The sequence below is a fragment of the Electrophorus electricus genome, chromosome 3 (genome assembly GCF_013358815.1).
Source record: "Electrophorus electricus isolate fEleEle1 chromosome 3, fEleEle1.pri, whole genome shotgun sequence".
NCBI lineage: Eukaryota > Metazoa > Chordata > Actinopteri > Gymnotiformes > Gymnotidae > Electrophorus > Electrophorus electricus.
In genome coordinates, this window is record NC_049537.1 from 20,661,776 (window position 1) to 20,682,427 (window position 20,652).

Genomic DNA, 20,652 nt, shown 5'->3' on the forward strand with positions numbered 1-20,652 from the left:
GCTGACAGAACAAACTACAGAGAAAAGTACAGCTTCTATGAGTTTGCCTTTAAAAAGCAGTTACAACAAACAGAAATATTTGACTAACACCTGGTTGAGAAGCTTGTCAAATCACTTCGAGGTGGCATCTTTCTTTACCAAATCACATTACTGTAACGTTGCACTAGCTTGAGGGGAACCAACAAAACAAAACAAGCTCTAACCAACCTACTGTACAAGTCCTCTAATGTTTAGTAGAGAAAAGAGAAAAAAACCCACCCAGTCAGAACTGAGAAATAGCTGGCATGTACTTGGATATACAAGGGGGAAAGAGCACCATTTCTATAGCAACACAATTATTGCCAAAATCTAGCAGAGAACTGTTAAATCAATAACACTTTATAATTGATGATGGTGCTTCTTCAGCAGGAAGTTTGGATCCATTATCTGCTCATCTTACCGCATTTCCCCTGACCACAGCCCCCCTCTGTAAGGGACACCGCATGCTGCACACACAGGACTCACCTCACTGTCTGACATTGACCTGAGCTGGAGACAAGACCTTACTCTGTAATGGAGCCCACCTGCTCTCTACTCCAAAGAAAACCAAATAAGCATCAATACTTGTGCATTTCTGGGAACATCGGTGTCCACCCCACATGTATTACACCGCTACCTTCCAATTAGCCATGGGCTCAAATAAAAGACAATAGCACACGACAACAATGTAAATAAAAAGTTTTCTTCCCTAACAAAGCTGGAGCCCAAACCCTCATCTAAGTATTGGGATGGAAGCTTTTCAGCGGCGAGTCTGATGCTACCATTCCAGCCTGAGGTCTACTGGACGCAATCTTCTAACCACAGCCTTATTTGAGTATCTGGGATCCATCCGTGTTATCTTGGTCTTTTAATTTGCTGCTATACAAATGCACTATCCAGGGAGGGGTACATGTATACTAGTACATGCAACTTGCATGTAAGCAAGAGGGACCAGTGGTGTAATGCTCATTAATGTGCGGTAATGATGACTGACGTGGTACGGGCAATCTAACGGGTGACAGCGGACTGGCACACCGCTCATCTGGGGCTGGTGAAGGAAACAGATAACTGTGATGCTAACCTTGCTAAACATACAGAAAAATTCACTTGACAAAACAGACGAAAAATAAATGTATAGATTTTTTTTGGGGGGGGGGGGGGGGGCATTTTCACTTGCAAATCATGGTTTGATAATGTTTTAATATAACAGCAGAAGACCAAATCCCCCCCAAAAAACCCTATTATACATAAATGAAAACTTTGTATCTTAGAATGCCAGTGATCACTCATACACATCAATAAGTCATGTTTAATGCAAACTTTAATTATACATTATATCTCTTAGATTCTTCCTCCCAGTCCACATCTAGAGCGTCATCGTCTAAGAGCGAGGAGCTGAAGAGAGGGCCCCCGAGGCCTGCCGTGCCTAGCTCAAAGCACTTCCTCTTCCTGGGGTTCACTGCCAGCTCGCGGCCTGCCGCCGCTCCGTCATGTTCCTCTGCTCCGGCGCAGGCTGTGGGTGGTCCGTCGGTCTGCGCGCCTCTAACTGGCGACACGGCTGCTCCAGTGTGGGGCTCGCTGACGCGCTGCTCTCCTAATCCCTCTCTGGCCACAGCTGTCGTGTTTGGGGCTGCGCTGTCCACTGTGCTGGAAGCCCTTTCCAATGCACCACCCTCACAATCTGCTGTGGCTTTTGCCCGAGTTGTGAACTCCTCTATGGTTTTTTCCTCAGCAGGAGGAAGAAAGGCGAATGTGGAAAGCGTGGCCAGGGTGGAGGGAGCCACTTTAGCCTGCGGCGGGCCCGAGGTGGGGCGGTTGGAGACGGCCAGCCCGCTCACTCTCTGAAGCAGCTGTAGGCGTCTGCGCTCGGCCCCTCCACCCACGCTCTGCACGCCACTCTCCTCTCGTAACCCCTCGGAGGGAAGCTCCCTGCCCTTGGCTTCGACCCGCCAGCGGAGCTTTTTGCTTGCTGTGCTGCCCTCTGCTGGCCAGTCAGGGGCTGTGCGCCCTTCGCGTTCCTCCCCTTCTCTTCGCTTCATTGGCTGTGGTTTAACATGAACGGCAGGTGTGCCACTTTTCTGTCCGTCACCTTCATCCTCCCTACAAAGAGTCCTGTTAGCAGGCGGGTTGGAACTGACACCACAGTTTTCCAGATCCGTGTGCGCCATTTTGTCTCGAGGCCTGAATGTGAAGCAGGAGAGTTTGGCGTGTACGTCTCCCCTGCTCTCTGCTGCACCGCTGGCTCGCTGCTCTGCTTTGGGGGGGCCAGGAGGGGCAAGTTTTCTTATGGAAGGCTTCTTTTTGTGTACCACGGGTGTGCTGTGGGAGGGAACCTCTTCTGAGCTGAACACGTTCACGTCATCCACCACGTCTGTACTTGGTCGCATGGAGCTGCTCTCTTCTCTTAGCAGCAGGTCGGCGTTCATGTCCCGCAGACGCTGGGCGCGGAGCTTCCTGGAGCCCTTCTCCACTACGGAGTCGCCTCTCTCGGCGGCTCCAATCCTGTCCCTGTCCGCGCTTGCGGGCTCCTTCTGCCGCACGGCGCCACGGCTAGGCGCCGGGCTGCCGTTGCCGGCCGTGGGCTCTGCTTGGTTCCGCGGGTGTGACAGAATGGGGGACACTGGGACCGTTGCGTGTACATCAGGTGGCGTGGTCAGGCCGTGGAACCAGCCGAGGCTTGGGTCAGAGGCGGCCGTCTCGTCGCTGCACCACCGCTCGTCGCTCTGCTGCTCCCCTCCGGATGAGCCGCACGTCCCGATCTGCAGCCTGCATCAGAGAAACACTCGTGTATGAACATCACGTTACCCGGGAAGTCCGATCCTGTTATCAATGCTTAATTTGCATGTGGGCTAAACCCCCTTAAATGCCTCTGAGTGTGTTCATCTAGGCATCCCCAATGTGTGGTTTACCTTGAGAGCCTCTCCAGCTCTGTGCTCAGTATGTGGGTCAAGCGCAGTTCCTCCAGTACAGTCTGACACTGAGCTCTATACTGCTCTCCTGGGCGCTCAGGGAAGGAGGTATGCAAAGCATTCACGTTACCGAGTAGTGCTCCCCCCTGTGGCACAGCGAAAATGTACACACGCACACAAGTGTTGTAGATTTGAAAAGATTTCTGCGTGTATTTTAATGACATGGTGATGAGCCGTACCTGCATGGAGCACTCCATAACAGACACCACGACGACTGCGTCCTCCACTGTGACCGTCTCTCTGAACATTAGCCTGGCATGGGCTGGGTACGGGATGAGAAAGAGACCCTCAAATCAATAACAGAGATAAGTGAGCTAGTGCGACTTTGCCTTCTCAGTAACCCAGACAATTCATAGATGTGGACACACACACACACACACACACACAACACCAAGTAATAATTTCAAAAATGACCCTCTAATTACTGAAGGTATAGTCAAGACAGTGCAGAGTATAAATTTGATAAATGCAACATAGAAAATGAATCCAGATTCCAGAGAGACAGATATACACCCACTGCAAGTGGCTCTCCAGCATGCGGATGGTGGTGTGTGTGTGTGAGAGAGAGAAAGATACCCTCCGCGAGTCGGCCCAGGCTCTCCAGCATGCGGATGGTGGTGTGTGTGTGTGTGAGTGTGAGAGAGAGAGAGATACCCTCCGCGAGTCGGCCCAGGCTCTCCAGCATGCGGATGGTGGTGTGTGTGTGTGTGTGAGTGTGAGAGAGAGAGAGATACCCTCCGCGAGTCGGCCCAGGCTCTCCAGCATGCGGATGGTGGTGTGTGTGTGTGTGTGAGTGTGAGAGAGAGAGAGATACCCTCCGCGAGTCGGCCCAGGCTCTCCAGCATGCGGATGGTGGTGTGTGTGTGTGTGTGAGTGTGAGAGAGAGAGATACCCTCTGCGAGTCGGCCCAGGCTCTCCAGCATGCGGATGGTGGTGTGTGTGTGTGTGTGTGTGTGTGCGTGTGAGTGTGAGAGAGATACCCTCCGCGAGTCGGCCCAGGCTCTCCAGCATGCGGATGGTGGTGCGGGCGGCGCTGCGGCCATCACTCTGCCTCTGCAGCTGGTAGTAGCGGGTCAGAATGGAGTTAGCCTCCTGACCGATGCGCGGCTGCAGCCTCTTTATGAGGCAGAAGTAGGCCCTCATCTTCTCCATACTCCACAGCGACGAAGACCGACTCGGCGCGCCTGAGAGGAGAGAGGGAGGACGCTGAGGAGGATGATGAAAAGAAACCAAGGGAAAGGGCAAGATGGTCCAATTCAATCCTGTACGTAGTTTCCATTTTCTTATCTCAATCATTTCCCCCGTGCCTATTTCTGTACTTCAGACAAATCTCAAGGACAATACATTGCAAGTGCACCGCCTGCAACTTCTGGAAGTTTTGAGAGAAAAGTGCCGTGTTCTTTTGACATTAAACCCGTCTCAGGGATTTTGCCTGCTCTCCAAACCCATGCTTGTCCTTGTGTAGGCAGGCAGCCTGGTTTGACACTGCCGTGTTCCAACATTACAGTGAAGCAGACACTCTCATCGTCAAGTTCTCGGTCATGGTTTTAAATCAACGTGGGGCTGTGTGCATCATCTACTGTGGGGCTGCCGATCCCTCCAGCAGGAGGCCCAGCCCCCAGACCAGTCCCCACCCTCCTCCTGGAGGCCTATCCTCACAGATGCCCTGCTCTGTGACAGCCCAAGGCGTCTAGCCCTAATCGGGTCGGGCGGTGCTGCTCGTCTCAGAGCTCCAATAGCCGCTCGCAGTCCACATTACCCTCGCAGGTTGGTAACTGGACTGACCTAGCAGGTGGAAATGAACCCTGACCAACACTAGGAAGAAAACCGGGAGCTTAAAGACGAAATTAAAACCTTAATGACTTAATATCTTATTACCATGTTGTTACCTCGAAGGAGCTATGACCAGCTGAGAACACGCACGAGGTCCGGCCGATGTCTATAAACTTCTACGCGTGCGCGCATACTCCACTAGCAAGAGCTGAACTCAGCCATCGTGCCGAACCTTTGTTCTGGAGGATGAAGGATGAGATGATTCTGTCCCACTCTGGGTTCTTGGTGTCCAGCAGAACCAGAACCAGGTCGAAGCGACTCAGGAGCGGGCTGGCCAGGGCCACATTCACGGAAACAGGCATGTTGGGGTCATACTGGCCCTTTGGATTGGTGGCTGCCAGAATGGTGGTCCTCGTGTCCAGTTTACACACCATTCTGTACGTGAGGAGGGACAGGCGCGATTAAACATTACATCGACGTGTCCTAAACTCACAGCGTCTGCTGGTGGGTCCAGGTAGGCCATTCTTGTGACTACATGCCTTTTGTAACAGCTTTGCTAAAGTTGCTAATTAATTTGCAGTAGTTATTGAATATAATTAACAAATAAATATAAAGGAGTAATTTGGGACAGTGGCAGAAGCAAACTCCTCGGTTAGGACTGAAAACAAGAAATGCCCATCGGAAGGTGTTGGCGGTGCCGTGGCTCACCCGGCCTTGGCCACGCTGATGCTCTGCTGCTCCATGGCCTCGTGGATGCTGGTGCGGTCCTGCTCCTTGATGCTGTTGAACTCGTCGATGCAGCACAGGCCTCCGTCGGAGAGAACCAGCGCCCCTGCTTCCAGGTGCCACTCTCCCGAGTCCTTCACAGCCGCCACGGTCAGACCTGCAAAACCGTGCATGTATACGTAGTGCCGGAGCGAATGATCCGTACGTGTCGCCCTGATTTTCCGCTGTGGAAACGGGGGACTTGAGGGAATATTCCCAGGAAGGCAGTAAAAGCGCAGAGTGGCTAAGCACCTGCGTTAGTGGAGCCGATGCCGGCCGTGAGGACTGAGCGCGGGGTGATCTTGGCTGCGTACTTCAGAAACTGAGACTTCCCAGTGCCTGGGTCACCCACCAGCAAGAGGTGAGACTCGCCTGAAGGGAAGACACTTTTATTGTACTACACACGCCGTGTGCAGGGGCTCTGAGTGCGCGACACTAGGAACACATACCTCTCACCTTTGTCCCCGAGGGATCAACTCGCTGGACCCCGCCTGCCAAAACCATGGCAACGGCCAATTTAACAACATACATTCCAAATACCTGGGGGCAAAGACTCATCAGAATCTGATTCCTGCCTTCAGGATGTTAGAAAAAGACAAGAGAGATAAACAGCAAGAGTCAGGAAATAAGAAAAGGTGGAAAGAGAGAGAGAGAGAGAGAGAGAGAGAGAGAGAGAGAGAGAGAATGTGAATGAGAGACTTATTGTGCAGGACAGTTTAAAGAATTTTCATGGGGTTCTGCAATTACTCTGACACTATACATCACAAAGTTTTTTTTAGTGTGTCTGGAAAACACTGGATTCATTTATCCAAATTTAGTTCAGTTAAGAATAATAAAAAATAAATACATTTTTTTTTTAAATCAAAAATGTGAATGTACATTCAAAATTTCAGTCCTCCTCACTGTAAACATTGTGTACCAGCTATAGGGTCATTTTTGTGATCTTCCCAGAATTCCTCAAATTCTTTTTGAAAGTCATCTAGTGCCACTGCTGCTGTGGAGTAGTCATTGTTGATCTCAATGTGGTTGGCCCTCAGCACAATCTCCACATCGCAGCGCATGTCCTGGTGCAGCGGCTTCCAGCGATGCCACACCACCCCATACACTGTGACGTCATCACCTGGGGTGGGGGTCGGGGGAGAGACAACCAACCAAACAAAAAGAAAAAAAAATTAAATAAAATCACCACCACTGCAATGTCATTAACTGCACGGAGGTTTACTTCAACGTTACCGAATGAGGTGAGGTTTCGTGATGAGAACAGAATTTGCTGGGGCCTTTAACAGATACGCCATCCTCATGTTTGGTGGTAGATGTAAACCCCCTTAACCCCAGGGCTACCAACACTAACCACTTACACTGACAAACAGCTGTCTACAGCTCCATTGTGAAAAAAAACAAAACAACAACAAAAAACACTTCAGGTTCTACTAAAAGGAAAGGATTGTTTCAGTAACTAGCTAGCAGAGATAACTACTTGATACGGGGGCGGGGGGAATCCAAATGCCAAAACTTTCAAAGGAAACCCTGAATGGTTGTCAGAATATTTTAGTATCCAGTGTAGGCCTTTGTACTGTCCATAAAGGTATGGAAACTAAATAAAGGGGACTCATTCTTTCCTCCCTTTAAAAGAAATGGATATGTCTACATGACCATAACTGTGACAGGTGAAACTATGACTGCCAGTTCCAACAGAGCAAACTACAGCAAGCTCATCTTTAAACAATCGACCAGCCAGATTCACTGAGTGCTGGGCGAGAGGAATGGGGTCATTTGTCATTTGCCTCTTGTGTGCTGTGTAGTACCAATCTGCCCCAACGAGATTGTTCTCTAGGAAGGAGAATGACGACAGAATGGATATATTATCCTATCCATTCACCTTTCCATCCACCCACGCATAATTAAGGAAACAATATTGTTCTGATTTAATGTGTGTTCACTGACCTTTGTTCCTCTATACTGTGCCATTCATTCACTGAACAAAGTCTGACAGGACTCAAGACTGAGGACTACACCAGGACTCCACTTCCCCAGGAGCACTGTGTGATTACCTGATTTGCAGCTGTCCACCAGGTCATCTTCCAGAATGACCAGCATGGAGCGTGGGATGCTGCCCACAGACAGTCTCTGCACCTGCGAACACAGCGCCATAGTCTTATTGCTTACAGCACCATCGCAGCAAGCTCACAATTAAGCCACTCAGAACGCATTAACCTTGATCACTGGAAAACCACCCCACCCCCCAAGCTCTGCTCAAAAATATGTGGGAAATATGCAACAGGTGTTCCTTCCCACTACGTGCCCACATTGCAGAGAGCACGCCTTCAGTCTTACATTCCAAGGCATTTTGTTTATATGAGCTGCGCTGCATGCGATCAAATGGAACTATTCTTATCAATTTTCCATATTCAAAACACCTTCAGATGGCGCAACCCTTTCCTACTTATCAGCCACAGCAATACAGCTGTGATCTAGCTCATAACTTGCCCATGTTGCCCAACTAGCAGAGCAGTAAATGCACTCTGGCTAAAATGGTGGCTGTATAAGATGTGAAAACAAATTACCCTTTAGCAGCTCACCTTGTTTGGGAATAATCGTCTCATCACTTAGGTTATATAGATGTTGAAAAGTGTCAGCTCTGAGAAACGGTGGTGATCTCCCCCCCAACCCAATGCCCACTCTTTTTCCAACTAGACATGAGGCATTACCACATACACTAATGATGACAGGAACGTGAGCGTGAAGTCTCCCAGCCTCCCATCAGCCCTCACCTGCTCCTGGATCTTGATCTCCTGGTAGTCTTTGCAGGCCGCGGATGCGGCCTCGCCATCTGACAGGCAGGTGAACGCGAAGGAGCCGCACCCGTCCTCGCTGGGACAGCGAGTGGGAGGCACGAAGCTGTAGTGCTGCTCAAAGTCGGCCTGCACGCTGAACACGTGCCTGCACTTGTTGCACATGTAGTCCCGCCGCTGCTCCAGCACTTTGGTGGCACCAGTGCGGATCACTGTGCCCGTCACAGACAGGAAGTGGCCCACGTCCCGCGCTTTGGGAATGTGTTCCCTGGTCAGCTCTGGGCACACAGGCAAACCTGTCGCATAGAGCTGCTTTAGTGGGGTCAGGCGAGGTGGAGCGGAGCGGAGAGCCTGCGTGGCGGCAGGTTTCCATGACAACCAGGCAGGGGCGATGCCCGATTGCTTGGTTGAGGGACACTATCTGCATGGATGAAATGAAAACCTGCAGCCGTGTCGGCCCTCTGGGGATAAAATTTAACACGTCTGGTTTGGAGACTGAACTTGTAATTTTCCTTTTACCACTGCCCTTTTCCCTGTCCCCTGTGGTCATCTGCTGCCTGTTTCTGCCCTGCAAATGAAGCTGGCAGAAATGGATTGTGGGGAGGAGGTTTGTTTATCCTGCTGAATGGAGCTGCGTTTAGTTAGCCGAGCAAATACTCTGCGGCACCCAAGAACTCGCATGAAAGTACAATTGATCTAAAAGAAAGTGGGGAAATTGTGCACGTTTGTGTGTAGACTGTAGAATCTGCACAGTGGCTGGGTGACTGACTTGAACCCATGACCCTTTCCTTCTGGTGTGTTTCCAAGAAAGTTTTTGCCACTCTTTTGGCCATTCTCTGGAGCTACAGAGATCGCAAGTAATTGCATCCACATCAATAATCTAGCAAGGTATAGTTTAACCAGCTGAAAGACCCATAAAAGCAAAGCATTATACTCAAGTGTAATATTAGACACTCAGCCAACACTTTCAATTAAATAACTGAACAGACATAATACACTTGTTAAGAACTATCCGATCTGGCTCATCAGTCCTGGCTGAGAATGGGCCGAGTGTGGTTCTAATATACCAATTAGCATGCCTGATTGTTAGACTCTCAGCTTGCTAGCAAATCAAGCAGAGGAGAAATAATGCCACATGCAGGGAAAATCAGAATCATACGCACGTGTTCTGTCTTTGAAGTTACAGTACTTATACATTATAACAACTTCACAGTACTTCAACTGGTTTAATGTAGAACAACTGCAGTTCCATCGAGCCAGTACTAATTTACTCCTTTACCAGCTGCTATGGGGAAAAGAAAACAACTTACTGTACGACAATTAATATATCCACTAGATGGCACTGTAAACCCGTGTGTGTAGTACATGAAAATAGATTGGTTTTATGCTCTCAGCATTAAGAAAGACAGGATAAACAGGACACTACACGAGATCTGGACAGGGGACAAATCTGCAAGTACCGCAAGCAAGTGCTCAAACGGACTTATATAATGTTAGCGGTGCCAAATGAACCACGCGAAGCCTTGATCGCTTGCACTTCCCACATACTTCATGAGCGATCAAAGCGGAGGCTCTCGGGCAGTGCCCATGTGTTAGGTCAGGGCGCAGCAGCGCAATAAAGTCTGCCTGTCCTCATCGGTCATATCTGCAAGCCTGCGGTCCGTCTTTGTGATTACAGGTGACACGGCTACTTTCCCTTCGCACGCGCCAAGGACAATGCATGCAAAACGCCGCGCATCATTGCAACGCAACCTCTCAGCCCACAGACGTCATCGGCATGAAAGCCTCGCCTCTCTCCCTCCTACGGGCAGTCAAACCAGCTCTCCGTTGACATATCTGACTTCCCCGTTTTCTTCCAAAGCCGTGCGCTCTGGGTCGCAGCGGAAAAGAACAGAGAAAAAAAAGTGACTGCTGGAGCGCCCTCGCAGCGCGGGCTCGCCTAACGATGCCCTTCGCCGGAGCCCGCGGCCTCCGCACAATGAGGACTGATGGGGCTATTTATGGCCCGTCTATTACGCTTCCACGGTACACCCCGGGTGCAGTCCGACTTCTTCCAACCTGGTGAACAATGGCAAGGATAACCAGAACAGCAAAGCTTGTGAGGCAGCGTTGGTCTGGAAAGAGAGACTCTGTGGTAAGAGACCTGGCTAACTTGGGTTGGCTTTCTAATAACATTTAATCATGTTATTGGCCCAATCCATCCGAGCTGGTCTAAAGGAAATTATGACCCTGCAAAGTATACAAGTTGCTAGCCTTCAAGCTCAGGGAAGGAACAAAGATGAAACGATGTCAAATTTCCAACTAGAGCTGTCCCAGTTTTGACAGTTTGATTTTGATATTGGGTTCAGCATTGCAATAAAATTTGTTTATACATTTCGTTTTCTATTTTTGACAGCTACACGGTTTGGCTTCTAATAGTACACTACCACTATTGGAGTGATTCATAAACATTTTGGCAACTTTATTATTCTCTGAATGGACAAAAAAATTAAATCACCTGATTAAAAAAAAAAACACAAAACTGTTGCACTGCAGTTTTTAAAACACTCCATTGTGACTAATAAACACTGGCAAAGTACCTTTTACCAAGAGTGTTTACAGCATGTCAACCTTAACAAATAGCATGTATGAATAAGACCTCCAAATTGACTGTAATCCAAGTGTATAAACTATATCAAAGTTTGTTTGAACATGAAAATATTTGCGTCAAGAGAGAGGAGGTTAACCCATGACGTTCATGTCTGGCCCAACACCCGATTCTCCCTTGCTTCTGGCATTTACTTACGCATGTGTGCTAACAGGGTAAGGGCAGTCCCAACCAGAGCTCAGAGATGGTGCTCTAATCCTACAATAACAGAATCCAAAAACTATCTGCTGCCTAGATTAGGTGCTAATGTCTTTGGATAAAGATTTTGTTACCTAGATGTAGTTTTGGTTTGACTACTAATAGTTTCCTGATTTTTGGCCATAACTGCCATCGGCTATTCCTACAGTGACCTTTGTGCTCCCCACTATAACTACAAGATCCTGCTTTCTGCTAGTCTCCCTGTAATACCATTATTACTGCATGCTATGATACTTGCTGCAAAACCTATTCTAAATCTTATCCAAAACCTAATAAACATTCAATTCATGCTATGTTTACATCAAACGTAATTAGTTAATGCAGCACCATGTGTACACCGCCCAGCAGGCAGGCGGCTTTGGTGTAATAAAAGGGAAAGAAACAACACAATCTGCATTATGATCCAACAGCATGAATTCATCATGGCCCAAACAGAACACCTGCATTTCCTGAACAGCTCACGTGGGGCAGAGCCCCAGGTGAGAAGCTAATATCTGAAGCCTGCAGTTAGAGCTCCTCTTGTTGAGGGTGTTTCCCCCTTCGGCTTGTCCGTTACCACACCATGTCGTCTGACCAAGACCTGCTGCCTGTAGAGGACTTGCTCCTTAGCTGCGAGACGTGTGGTGTAAATCAGCGGGTCGCGCAGAATGGTTTAAAAAGTCGATGCTTTCACCAACCGAGTCGCTTAAGGTAGGGATGTGCTGAAATGTCTGTCAGAGAAAGGCCATACTGATTCGTTACATTACGAGCAAATGAAAGATCAAATTTTAAATCACCCAATGCAAGCTAATTACTGAATACTCTTTCTTTTTGATTAAGGCCAGAAGGAATGCCTTTATTTGGTCATATATACATATGCACATGTGTACAGTACAATGTTTCTCTTTGCATATCCCAGCTTCTTTGTGAGCTGGGGTCAGAGCACAGGGTCAGACATTGTACAGCACCCCTGGAGCCAAGAGGGTTAAGGGTTTTGCTCAAGGGCCCAACAGCATGGCAGAACCAAGATTCGAACCCAGCAACCTTCTAACTGGTAGCCCAAAGTCCTATTCACCAGGATACCACTGCTCCCTGTACTCTTCTTGTAGTGTCCACTCTGAGACCCAGAAGTCTGGGATTATGATAAGGTCGCACTCTGCTAATTTGAGTTTTTCCTGTATACCCAGCTTCTCTGATACAGTAGCTTTGTGTTACCAAGAGACTGAGTCTAAAATTCACTGACAAAAAAAGTCCTTAACAGCAGAACCATTGACTAGTGTAGTATACTTCTCAAAGCTCATGGGCTCTCTAATAATTCATTTAACTACACAATATCAAAGTGTTCAGTTTGGCTCTCACATTTACATAACACATATCATTACACCACATGTACAATATATAAACGAGAGGGTGGAAAAAAAGAAATGTGATTATTTCTAGGACCATCATGGAGTCTCACCTGAAATGCGAACATGCAGGTTGCGTTTGAGTGTACAGGTACTTTGCGGTTGCGCAGACTGAGAGACGCTTAGGGCCACCCTGTGAAGAGCGCAGTCGAATACAGGCAGCACTTGGCTGGGGTACGCGTTGAAGTACTCGCCCACCTCCATGTTGGCTTCGAATAAAGTCATGGCATTTACCACCAGCGGGTAATGAGCGTCTTCATCGACCTCCTGCAGGATTTGGAGGATGTCGTTCTTGTGGTGCTCGGCCAGATACGTTTCAAATACCAGACCTATCGAGGTCACCTGCTCCGGGCTTAGTGACATCTCCAAGCCGCAGCATAACTATCCTGGCAGCAGATTCCTACCGATACCTTTCCCGGTGGGTTCAAGTTAGGCCCACATCAATTTCACAAAGTAGGTACGACACTAGTTGACAGAAAACAAACAAACAAACAAAACTTAAAACAGGTCAGCTAACGTTGCCGTTGTCGCCAAAGTTTGGACTTAACCGGAAAAGTCAAACAGATAGTTAACTACGTTAATCTAGCTGGGTTAGCTGTTTACTGCTGAGGAAGAGAACTTGAATTTGAATCGAACATTTCCATAACAGCTGGTCAGGTGACGTTTGCTAGTAATACAGACAAGCAGCTAGGATAGGTAGCTTAGCTGGTGTGTTTAAAATAGATGACAGCTAGCTAGCTAGCTAAGTGCCTATAGTACAAGGGATGAAAGTTTCTAGCATTTCGTTGCAATACTAACTATAGCTAGGCTCCTACCAGTAGACATTTTCACAACGGCGAGTGGGCACGTTAGCCACACAGTCACTCCTTGTAATTTTCAACGTCTCAGTTTGTAGACGCGTTTTAGATTTGGCGCTTAATTCTACATCGTCCCGCTTTTAGGGGACGTACATGGAAAAATACAAATCATAACAAGAATTTAAGACTTTCTGGATAAATATCTAATATGATGTTACACATGTTACACTTTTAGATTGCATGTAATATATTTTACACGACTTTAATGTTGCTCTGCAATTGTTCCTGGTACAACGATTTGACGGTCAACCTATGCAGCACCGCACATGGTACATTCCAAGGTAACGCTTTCGAAACTCGAAACTACAGCCAGAAGAAATTCAAACACCCCTTTACACCAGTGATGGAGTTCACCAGCATGACTGACGTGACACGCTATCCTTAAATGTCACAATAATTATTTATTCTTTAAGCATACATACAATATAATATAAATATAAAATATGCATTTTGTTTTTAAAATTGGTGAGACATCATTGAATCTGTGTTGAGACAACCATACAAACAGTGTAATTCTACCAAAAGTGGTTATGCAGCTTTAACAAACTCTCATTACGGTGCCATTCTAAAGTAATACATAGAGAAGACAATACTCTATACTGCATTTAACTAATAATTAGCAGCATTTGCACCACTCTTTAGAAACGGCATTAAATGCAACGTCAAACCTATAGTCACTGTACAAACAAGAAACTCATTCACAGTGGAGAAAAAAAAAATGTTAAAAAAATGTAATGATGTAAAGATGAATATATATATATATTTTTTTCTATTTTTTCCCTTTTTTTTTGGTTTGGCTGACATGCTTTTGCGTTCCTAAAAGTCAGAAGGTGAAGTACTGGGCGAACCACTCTTGTCTTTGTGGGTCTGGGGAGGCTACGGGCGACTCTTCCGTCTCAGGAGGGCTGTAGAGGAGAGGGAGCACATAAAGAGGGAGGGAGGGAGAGAACAAGAAGGGTGCAGTGGTTATACCGCAAACTGCAGTTTTTGGGGTTTTTTTCGGGGTTCATATCTCACATGCTGTTTATTCACACATGGCTGCATCAGCGTAAGAAGAGTTACGTTTTTCAGTCGAAAGGTTGCGATAAGCCTGCCAACGTTTTGGGACTGAGTCTAATTTCGTTTTTTGTTTGCTGCAATAAGACGGAATAAGAAGTCTGTCAGAAGTCATTTTAACATTTTTAATTACAGTTCCTCAGTATTGAGCTCTGACACCACAAACATCACAGATAAGCAAATATCACCTACTTCTTTTGTTTTAAAAAGTAAAAAAATAGTTTGATTAAATTATGAGGAAAACTGAAATTTGACCTCAGGTGAATGTGTTTAAGACCTAACATTCTCTTCATGCAGATGATTCAAGAGGGCTCAGGTTTCTTCAAGATGAGAAATCTTACTGAGGTTTATCTGTAACAGCATGCTCTCAGTAGTGATGAGTTTAACACTTGTTTAACATGTACAAAAATAAAAACAAAACAAAAGCAAATAATATCTCTGTTAGATTAATACAGAAAAAAAGGACAACAGCAAAAATCTATCTGACTGCATCACTGCAAAATATCTGTTTATTTGGTGGAAAATAGTGAGTTTTGTACGTGGTTTTTTTGTGGGCTTTTTTTTTTTTTTTTTTTTGATGCTCTGGGAGTTCTGCCTGACTGTTCATTGGTGTAGCTGTCTGTATGACTGCTGCCTGCGTCTCTCTCAGTGAGTCAGTTCTGCAGGGACTGTAGGCCAGTGATGGGTAGCAGGTGTGTCTTATTTAAGATGGGCTTCACATCGGCGAGTCTGGAGAGCCAGAGAGGAAGGTGTGAGTGGACGCAGGCAGGGACGGACGGAAGGAGGGAGGGAGGAAGAGAGGGACAGCTCTTCAAGGCTGAACTGGTAAGGTGCCTAGTGCGAGTAATGTGGGTATGACAAGAGGCCTCTATGTTATAAGTGCGAGGGAGTATGGATTAGCATATAATCATTTGAACAGTCAGAAATGGGTGAGTCAGAAGTGGGTGAATCACCCGAATACTTTAGACATTCTTTGAAAGTTTTACTACAGCAAGGGCAAAAACTGTTCCTTGTCTTTGAAATACGCATGAAGACATCATTCCCCTCTATAATCTAAAAAAGATTAAATTAATTTAGCTTTATGCCAGTCCTTGTACAAAAACTATAAATTACCAACACATCCTCCGTCGTCCAGCTAACCTTATTGTCAAGACTGTACACCCGTTTGGGTTCAGCACGGGGGCTCGGTGCCATTTGTGAATATCTCTGCTGCAGATAGTATTCTCTGTCCCATATGCCTCAGTTCTGGCAAACCCAATTTAGCGCTCAGTCAAGCATGTATATGAGCCTTTTCATCAACAGCTCGGCTCTTCCCTGCACCAGGGCTAAAGGCGATGGCTTTAACTCAGGCATAGAGCGCAGCGATCAGTCGCACAGCCTGGCTCACGTAGGCCGGAGATGGAACACTCTCCAGCGCACATGTTTTTACTGGGGCAAACACATTACTGCTGTTTGGTGGAACATGTTTGGACGTGTACGGGCGCATCCTCCTTTTTATTGCAGACTCACATGATTTAAAGTGATTTAGGGGGGAAGTAACAGATGTCGGTAGGTAGACGTGACAGCGTCGTTTCACGTAGTGTTACGCACTAGTCATACACAGGTGTTAATCTAGACTGTATAATGGGTGAAAGCATTTCAAGCACATGGCATTCACTGGGACCCACCACCCCATGGAGAATGGCACAGGTGGGCCACAGCGGTGGGGTTTGGTTGAGGATGCGTGTGGATGCGGGGAACGGCTGTTCGCCCGTTAGGCAGCGGTGAGGTCACCTTGGCCCTGTCAGAGCCAGGGGCCCTGTGGGGGGCATGGCGCTGAGACGGGGCCTGGTTTCCCACGAGGGAGCAGGCCGGCCCCCGGGCAGCTCCGCCTCGTTCACATTCATTGAGTCATGCAGGCGGTCGCAAGCAGCCGGCGGCACAATAAGCGTCGAGGGACGAGCGGGGCATCGGCTAAGCGCGGCCGCGCATGCGTATACACACACCCACGGTCAATATCATGCCCGGCAGCGGAGAACGGAGTCAAAATCCGAGGTTTATTTAAGAAAATGGAGAGGATTTATCGGGTGGACAGGAGTAGACAAAATGCAGTGTGGTTCACAAGATCACACACGTACACACACACGCACCTACAGTGCAGAAACGACAACATCAGCAACAACACAGTGCACGGTGGAAAATGAAATCTCACAGCAGAGTCCAATTTCTTCCTCACAGTATACATGACCCAAAAGCGCAGACTTGAGTACAGTACAGAAGAAGAGTTACAAGGACTTCAGGAAATAGTTGGATTTTGGTTACAATACATTGTAATGTTGTATAACTTCCAGCATAGACAGAGAACACAAACCACAACACAGACAGAAAGACTCCCAGCGTGCACTCTGACGAGGTGGGGGGGTGGGCGGGGGGCACATGCTCCCTTTTGCATTCCAACGCCATTGCCAAAGCTTAGTAACGGTAATGGTTCTCAAATGTGTGCATCAGCTTTCATTGAAAGCATCTCCTTTTTGTCTTGTCTGGAAAGAACATGAATGTGAACCGACTGACTTGCCAAAGGCAGCAGCCTTGGAGAGAGCAGTACTGGCCATCCGCTCCTCACCAACACTGTGTCTCCCAGGCCATGATCGGCGTGTCTCCCAAGAAACCAGACAAAAACAGAACACAACATGTCCTTCCAGCGGAATACTAATGGAGAAGAAATCCCCACATGACCTCTCCTCCAAGCTCTGGGTGAAGGCATTCATTATTTTACTTAATGACTTGTTTCAGAGGAACGTGATTGGTACTTTCGATCTGTAATTCCCGATTTCACGCTCTCTGTTTATAAGAAAGGAGCCTGGAATTGTGAAACAAACAAACAACAAAAAAAAAACAAGCCTCGGTTGTCCACATTGGATTCTTTCCAGTTTCTTAAAGACACTAAAAAAAAAGATGAAAGATGGGGATACATCAGCGAGTTCTAGAAAAGTCTGAGCTTTGGGAAAAAAAGGTAATCTTAGGAGAGGTCTATAAGAAAAAGTGAGCTCTGTTGTGTAGGTGTGCTCTTGTCCGCTGGCCTGTGGTATGGAGAGGTATGGTATGGAGGCATCTGTGGTGGAGAGGTGTGGCTCACCTCATGAATTTCTTGGACTCGGTGGGAGGGGTCGGAGGGGGCAGTGGTTTGCTGGTGTTGAGCTCCAGCTGGTGAATGGGGGAGTTGGGGATGGGCTGGAGGCGACTGGGTTGGGGCTGGCTGCTCCCTGCCCCCGAAGCCTCCGCATTGGCCCTTAGATTGGGCGAACTGCTGAATCGGTTGGCCGATTTGTCATTCTTTCGCTTTTGCTATACAGAAGGACACAGAAAAAACAACAAATATATATATATATTTTCAGCAGTTGGGAGAGCTGCTCTGGTTAAGAGCATAGGCTGACGCTCTCTGATAGTTCTTTTTATATTCAAAACTGACGTGATGGTTAGGCTTGCACCTCTCAGCGGCGGAAGCAACAGACACTCTCAGCCAGTCAAAATAAAATAAGTCAAAACAGATGCGTCAAAAGGAAGAGGCTACTGAAGGCTTGTGCTGACATAGAATGGCTTGGAAAGCAAAGACTGGATGTCTAAACAGGAAGGAAACACACACACACACAATGAACACACACAAACGTACACCTACGCACGTATGTAACACCGACACTGACACGGATATTGGAAGTTATAGAACGGTGTTACTCAAATCTGTCTGCAGAGGGCCAGAGCACTGCACAGTTTAGTGTCCCTCCTCCACTGGTACATCGGATTCAACTCAGGATCGGTAGTCTTTCATTCCTTTTTGTTAGTTATTAGCTTTTTTTTCCCTAGTCATCAAGCCCTTAAGTTGAACTAGCTGTACCGGAAGAGGATAAACACTAAACTGTGCAGTGCTATGGGCGCGCGGGACCAGATTTAGAACACGGATGGGAGGTGACGGCGACCACCCGCACGTGCAGACAGGTACGCCGGGTTGGGGTGGCGGCAGCTACTTTGAAATGGGACAAACAGCCTCGTCCTTTGTCAAAGCCCACTTTCCCAAAAGCATCCCAGCGAGATCATCAGATCCGTTAGAGAGTGTCCAAGGTGACCTTCTAGCATGCTGCGGCACTCGTCGTGCTGCGGTGCTTTTGAGAAACTGGGGAGTAACACGGGGAAACGCAGGGCAGCTAAAGCGGCCTCTTCGTTCAGCTGTACCGCGGGTGGCCAGGGGTCTCGTTATCCGCACACACAGAGCTGTGTTCTGCGCAAGTTCAGTCCTGCGTCTCTGTGTTCTTGGCCGGACACCGAGGTGAAGGGTTGATGGGGTGAAAGGCATGGTGAACGCCCTCTCCCTGGTTTTTTTAAGGTGCCTTCATCATCAGCAGACCTCAATGTGTTAATGAATGCTGGCACATACACACATGGTACCCAGGAGAGCAGCTAGGATTAAGAACTAGTCATGAAGCAAAAAATAGCTCCCCCCCCCCCCCCGAAAAAAAGAGAGACCACACAAAAAATTTAATTCCCAATCAGAAAACTGACTAATAGCATTTTCTATTATTCTAAGATTCTACGATTTCCATTATTTAGATCTATAGCAATTGCGCTCTTCTGCCAATACATGCGCAACTCGCAACAGTGAAGAGTTTTTCCTGGTAGTAGCAAGAAATCCCTGCTACATACTGTATGTTCCTACCTAACGCACAACAAAGGGAAACATACATCATTTCTAATTGACGAGTGTTGTGCCCAAGTTCCCTGAAACAAAGAGCATTACTCAGACCAGTTCCCCCAGACCTGCCTGTCAGCAAACAGACAATGTTGTAGTGATGATCTTACCAGTTCCCCAGCAAACTTCAGTTCAAATCACTCTGTTACAAAGCGAACATGACATTTCTTCATGTGTCACACCATGGGGTCCAATACATTTTCTTTTCATGTATGTGTATTAAAAATAGATGGCAAACATATCACATCCCATCCATGTCATTAGAAGTGTTAGAACTGGCCAACAGGAAAGTGACAAAGTAGGTTGTCTTACCTTGATAAGAGGGTTAATCACACCAACATTGGGGCTGGTGTTGAACACTTTGTTGAAGTTGGTCTCTCTGTTCACCAGTTCTAGCTGGTAGAACTTTTTGTCATCCTGTGCACAGCAGGAGATTCCAAGTTATATTGGAGGCATCAGTTACTGTGACTTTCTAATATAAATTTACTAAGTTTGTAGATTCTAAAGAAGCACAAGGCAAAATAAGAAAAAGATACAGACTCATTATTAAGCAACATTATGAGTGTTCCCTCCTGGCCTAGGTAGAGTTGCCCTCTGTATCAGCAAACTACATAACCACATAGGCTAAACTTTATGTAAACTGCTGCTGAAATACAGCGAAACTATACATTTTAATGCATCCCTGTTGCCAGTAGCTTAGGAGCCAAAGGTTTGCAAAACCAATTCCTGGCCAACACGTCTTGTTATGATATAGATGGTTCTGGAAACAAATCAGTCAGCGTCTGACTCAAGCTCTTGGCTGTAGTCAAAACCCTGATGTGATGAGGCTCAAGGCAGGCACTTCAGGCGGGTCCCGCGCGGTCGCCGACGTCAGCACACTCACCACCAGCTTCTTGACCAAGGTCTCCCTCTCCGTCACCATTTCCTTGAGCTCGGCAATCATCTGCAGGTCTTCCGGCCTGCTCTCTCGGTTCCGGAACTTCTCCTCTGTGCCCTCCAGCCTGCGGAACACAGCGAGTAATTTTTCTTCTCACTCACAGCAAGAACGCCTTCAGCTGCCTGGGCTCGTCGGGTCTCAGCGAATGAATGGTCTGACGTCTCTGGTACTCAGACGCCATTATCAGAGAGGTCTGGGCTGAGCTCTCTGAAAGCCATTCACCTCCGATCGGTTTGAAAGGAACAGCCCACTTCACCATCTCCAATTTAATTGCGCAGAAACCTTTCGGTAATTAAAAACAGAATCATCCCTGAATAACCTGACTCTCTCAGTGAGCCTATAATCTCCACATTTCCTGTCATTCTCACTGTGAATACAGCCATTGTGAATCAATATCTGCTTTGTGTCTGGGTTACTGATGTATATTCTTTGTGCATAATGGCATGCAGTGCTTCCTGTAAATGCACCTTTCCGATCGACGACTTTCCCTAAGTGACAGACCAACTCAAGGATTACACTAGCATTAATCATCAGC

The 20,652-nt window shown here is 47.3% G+C and overlaps 2 protein-coding genes across 3 annotated transcripts in view; both read right to left on the reverse strand.

Annotated features, from left to right (window-relative positions):
- Nucleotides 1-1,313: 1,313 nt before the first annotated feature.
- Nucleotides 1,314-12,931, reverse strand: mcm9 (minichromosome maintenance 9 homologous recombination repair factor). The gene is made up of 12 exons (XM_027001664.2): nt 12,601-12,931; nt 8,297-8,613; nt 7,577-7,658; nt 6,445-6,645; nt 5,975-6,100; nt 5,778-5,897; nt 5,469-5,643; nt 4,993-5,195; nt 3,968-4,171; nt 3,167-3,249; nt 2,928-3,073; nt 1,314-2,784 (listed from the first exon to the last, which is right to left on the reverse strand). Exons 1-12 carry the CDS (start codon nt 12,908-12,910, stop codon nt 1,344-1,346), a joined length of 3,408 nt encoding a protein of 1,135 aa, XP_026857465.2. The 5' UTR covers nt 12,911-12,931; the 3' UTR covers nt 1,314-1,343.
- Nucleotide 12,932: 1 nt separating this feature from the next.
- fam184a (family with sequence similarity 184 member A) overlaps nt 12,933-20,652 on the reverse strand; it is an 80,458-nt gene continuing 72,738 nt past the window's right edge. Inside the window, exons 17-21 of one of the 2 annotated variants that reach the window (XM_027001662.2) lie at nt 20,064-20,181; nt 19,493-19,597; nt 17,576-17,784; nt 13,363-14,309; nt 12,933-13,012 (exon numbers count right to left, since the gene is read on the reverse strand). In XM_027001662.2, the coding sequence (XP_026857463.2) occupies nt 14,228-14,309; nt 17,576-17,784; nt 19,493-19,597; nt 20,064-20,181 (514 nt within the window). In that variant the 3' untranslated portion in view covers nt 12,933-13,012; nt 13,363-14,227. Of the gene's footprint in view, nt 13,013-13,362; nt 14,310-17,575; nt 17,785-19,492; nt 19,598-20,063; nt 20,182-20,652 lie in introns of those variants that run through there. The other variant, XM_027001663.2, reaches the window with a different exon arrangement.